The 4990-nt window shown below is 46.0% G+C and overlaps 1 protein-coding gene across 2 annotated transcripts in view; it reads right to left on the reverse strand.

The window, feature by feature from the left end:
* LIMS1 (LIM zinc finger domain containing 1) overlaps nucleotides 1-4990 on the reverse strand; it is a 27181-nt gene that overhangs the window by 3906 nt on the left and 18285 nt on the right. Inside the window, exons 4-5 of one of the 2 annotated variants that reach the window (XM_014589000.2) lie at nucleotides 3639-3760; nucleotides 3155-3304 (exon numbers count right to left, since the gene is read on the reverse strand). In XM_014589000.2, the coding sequence (XP_014444486.1) occupies nucleotides 3155-3304; nucleotides 3639-3760 (272 nt within the window). Of the gene's footprint in view, nucleotides 1-3154; nucleotides 3305-3638; nucleotides 3762-4990 lie in introns of those variants that run through there. The other variant, XM_006140682.3, reaches the window with a different exon arrangement.

Consider the following 4990-nt stretch of genomic DNA (forward strand, 5'->3'; position numbering starts at 1 on the left):
ACTGTAACAATCCCTGGTAATTTATTCTTTTCCTCGTTAGAGGTGATCAGAGTACCCTGAAGTAATAGGCTTGAACAGGTTTCAGATGCCTCCAAAACATCAATATCTTTTTTAAAGAATTATCTTATTATTATTTGTTTAATTTAACCAGAGAGAGACAGAGACAGAAAAAGGGAAAGTGAGAAAGCAAATCACTAGGTCCAGGACTTGCACCACAGTCAGCCCTGAGCGAATTCCGCACCTTGACCACCACGCCACTCGCCAGCCCCCTCAGAAAAATCCGTACCTTAATAATGAGTAGAAGTAGACGAAAGCCATCACACCGGCATGCTATTCCCTGCCTTACGCTCGCTCTACGTCTTAGTCCTTTGTCTTCCTTAAAAAGCTGGAGGGAGTCATCACTGTGCCAAGGGCAGACTCCCCAGTATTACCCGTGCACCCCCCCAAAGTTCATGTGTGGGAAACATGATCACCAGGGCATGAGGGCCTGGCCGCGTGAAGGGATTCATGCTGTTACAGAGGAGGTCCTTATGAGAGGGTGAGCTCACCCGAGGGATGCCCTCCCCCCCAGTCTGACTGCAAGACACCCTCCAGACATCAGCTGCTTCACCCTGGACTTCTGGCCTCCAGAACTGTGCTCAAATCAACTGCTGTTTACTACTCCTAGTCTGTGGTATTCTGTTACCACAGCACAGAAACGACTAAGATGCTACCTGTCCGAACTATCTAAGGAATCTGGAGACTAGTCTCACTTGCTAACAGTTACTTACACTGTCACAAGCTGTTCCAAACAGTTACAGGTTAATAGGAAGTAACTGATGTCCAGCCCAGAATGTCCCTCCTCTAAATGCCTATTCACGTAGCTACTTTCAGGAGCGGCATCAATAAACGTTTAGACAGAGACGGCCCCGACCCACCATCTTGCTGGAATTCCATCTGTTTCTAACCATTCTCTGGGGAAATGCTAATGAAAAGTGGGTGCAGAAAAACAGCCAAGAGCAGATAAGAAGACTAGACAAAGCACAAACTGATAATTCAACCACAAAAAGACAAAGTGACAAAATAGCTTACTCTTTAGCCTCCTTACTAAAATTTGGCACATAAGGTAACATTAATTAATCTTTTCCCATAGTCTGTTCATATTAGATGGCAAAATATAGCCCAATAATTTATCATGACTTTGTAAAGAAAAATATGTATTTCCTTTAGATGTAAATTAAACAAAATTAAATAATGCAATTTAACATATTTTACAATAACACCGTAATTATAACAACTGTAAAAGTTATGTATATAGGGCCAGCAGGTAGTGTGGTGATTAGGGTGTTGACTCCCACCTGGCTGACCATGGTTCAAGCCCCAGGCCCAGCAACTTGAAAATCATGCTAGGCACATAATTGTGCATGCCAAAATCCCTACAGGAGAATGGAGGAGAAGGAACTGGGGTGTGGCCATCCCTCAAGGGGTGATTTCTCACTTTCTTTCCCTCTCTTTCTCTGTGCACTCTCTCCAGCAAGCACATGTGCTGTGTGGCAAAACAAAACAAAACAAAAAAACAACAACAAACAAACAAACCTCAAAGAAAAAAGATACGTATATATAGTTAAATTTTTTTTTTTTTTTGTAAAGCTTGTGTGTGTTTGATTCTATATTGCAAGAACACAGTAATAAATCAGCTTAGGGGATAACTGGAGGCACTTTAACGTGAGCTGAATCTCCACTACTGTAAAATTCTCAGTCCCTTTCTTGGGTGTGGTCGGGCACTGTGGCTCTCCAGGAAGAGCTCCTTATTTCAGGACATGCATACTAAGCGACAGGCTGTCTACGTTGGTGTTCAAACTGCTCAGGGGAGACAAGTCACAGGTATGTGCACATGTGCTTCCACACACCGGGGACAGAAAGCGAGCACGTGGCTGCACTCCCCGGTGAAACCAGGCCAAGGCGTCCAAGTATCTGTGAGATCACCTCCGACCTTTCTACAGACTAACACTTAGCAGAGTAACAGTGATGAAAACAGGTCGGTTTGCTGGAGCAGCAGGAGTGAAGATAAACGTGATTGTTTTTTCACTTCCACTCTGTGCCCTAAGACAGGATGCCACGCCGTACCCGCAGTTGGCACAGTTGAAGTGGTCTGGGTGGTACGGGTCGTTCTTGAAGACCAGCGGCTGCTCGTCAATGATGGCGTGGCACTTCTGGCAGATGTACTTCCCGAGGCCGCGGGCTTTCTCTCGGTTATGACAAGGGCGACACAGGTGTCTAAACAGAGGCAAAACTTAAGTTTAAAAACATTAGGTTCTTTCTAAAAATTAAAAAGAAAGATGCTTCCCATATCCTTGAAAAGAAACTCAAGAACATTTCTTCCATATTTAAGCCACATGCAACACATGCTCCACCTCCAGTATCTGATGGATTACCAAGAAACTCCTTGTATGAGCCAGTTTCCCGTCGCCATGCCCTCCCCTGGCGGGTACTGTGGCATCTGAGCACCCTGAACCCTAAATTCACTGTCCCAGAGCGCTGCCTTACGTCCCCAGTGACCTTGTCCTAGCTGCTCTATCCCCCACAGATGACGAGAATGGACAACTCCTACCTCCCGGCGTTCTTGACAAAGCAACAAACAAACCTCAAAGAAAAAAGATACGTATATATAGTTAAATTTTTTTTTTTTTTTGTAAAGCTTGTGTGTGTTTGATTCTATATTGCAAGAACACAGTAATAAATCAGCTTAGGGGATAACTGGAGGCACTTTAACGTGAGCTGAATCTCCACTACTGTAAAATTCTCAGTCCCTTTCTTGGGTGTGGTCGGGCACTGTGGCTCTCCAGGAAGAGCTCCTTATTTCAGGACATGCATACTAAGCGACAGGCTGTCTACGTTGGTGTTCAAACTGCTCAGGGGAGACAAGTCACAGGTATGTGCACATGTGCTTCCACACACCGGGGACAGAAAGCGAGCACGTGGCTGCACTCCCCGGTGAAACCAGGCCAAGGCGTCCAAGTATCTGTGAGATCACCTCCGACCTTTCTACAGACTAACACTTAGCAGAGTAACAGTGATGAAAACAGGTCGGTTTGCTGGAGCAGCAGGAGTGAAGATAAACGTGATTGTTTTTTCACTTCCACTCTGTGCCCTAAGACAGGATGCCACGCCGTACCCGCAGTTGGCACAGTTGAAGTGGTCTGGGTGGTACGGGTCGTTCTTGAAGACCAGCGGCTGCTCGTCAATGATGGCGTGGCACTTCTGGCAGATGTACTTCCCGAGGCCGCGGGCTTTCTCTCGGTTATGACAAGGGCGACACAGGTGTCTAAACAGAGGCAAAACTTAAGTTTAAAAACATTAGGTTCTTTCTAAAAATTAAAAAGAAAGATGCTTCCCATATCCTTGAAAAGAAACTCAAGAACATTTCTTCCATATTTAAGCCACATGCAACACATGCTCCACCTCCAGTATCTGATGGATTACCAAGAAACTCCTTGTATGAGCCAGTTTCCCGTCGCCATGCCCTCCCCTGGCGGGTACTGTGGCATCTGAGCACCCTGAACCCTAAATTCACTGTCCCAGAGCGCTGCCTTACGTCCCCAGTGACCTTGTCCTAGCTGCTCTATCCCCCACAGATGACGAGAATGGACAACTCCTACCTCCCGGCGTTCTTGACAAAGCCGATATCTGCCAGGACTTCCTGGCAGAGGTCGCAGCGGAAGCACTCCGGGTGCCAGCTGTTGTTCATGGCTTTGATCACGCGGCCAATGATGAACTCACCTGCGGGAGAGCAACACACAAGCATGCCCACTGTGGCGGGTTATCTTAGGGAACGAACGGGGAAGAGAATGTTCAAACCCTACCACAAAGTGCGACTTTTTATGTGTCTACTGCAGGAAGCACATTAAGAACAACAGTGGGGCCAGAAGGTGGCATGGTGGTTAAGGATGCTGGACTCCCACCCGGCTGACTGGTTCGAGCACTGGACCTGGCTGGAGGCTTACTTTCTCACTTTTCCTCTCTGGTCAAATAAAATAAAATAAATAAATAAAAGTTCAATAAAATAATTCTTAAAAACAAAACAAAACAACCAAGAACCATAGTTACGGGGCCAGCAGGCAGTGCAGTGGCTAAAGCGCTGGACTCCCACGTGGTCAGCTTCAGTCAGAATCCTGGACCCAGCGGCTTGAAATTCACTCTGGGTGCGTGCGTGTATGTCCGCGCCCAACATTCCAAAAGGAGGATGCAGAAGGGAATGTAGCATGGCCATCCCCCCAGGGGTTGATTTCTCACTTTCCCTCTCTCTTTGTCTCTGCAGTGAATGCACATGCCCCCTATAGCAAAAATCTCTAAAGCTCTTTAAGAAAAAAGGACAATGGCTCTGTGCCACAGCAGCAGTCATTCAATATCTGAAGCCTGTCTCCTTCCTGGCAAACGCCAAAGCAAGCAGAGGCCAGGAACGTTACGGGGAAAAGAGCCCTCCAAAACACCAACTAACATCACTCAGTACCTTCACCGTATGTGACCTTAAAAAGCATTTTCTCTGGGTTCGCATGCTCTTCCGGTTAGGAAACAGGAATGAAAGGGAAAGGACTGATAAAGTACTAAATGGTTACTTAAAACAAGCATTAAAAACATTTTTACCATCAATACTTGAATAATGTTCTAGGAGACCAGCAGATGGGAGCAATGGCTACGTCACTGGACTCCCATAGTCGACTGGTTCGAGTCCTAGACCCAGTGGCTTAAACTTACACAGGGCACGTGTGCATGCGTGCCCAAAATCCTGACAGGAGAATGGAGGAGAAGGGAATTGTGGTATGGTCACACCCTCACTGGGGGGGAAGAGAGGGAGTTCTTGCTTTCTCTGTCTCTGTCTCTCCAGTGAGTGCATGTGCCCTACAGCAAAAAATCTCTCAAAAAATCCCCAAAAAACATTTGATGACTAAAGCAATTTTTTAAAGAATTTTTTAAATAATTATTTTATTTTATTTATTCATTCATTTATTTT

The sequence above is a fragment of the Tupaia chinensis genome, unplaced genomic scaffold, assembly GCF_000334495.1.
Source record: "Tupaia chinensis unplaced genomic scaffold, TupChi_1.0 Scaffold000041_1, whole genome shotgun sequence".
Lineage (NCBI taxonomy): Eukaryota > Metazoa > Chordata > Mammalia > Scandentia > Tupaiidae > Tupaia > Tupaia belangeri.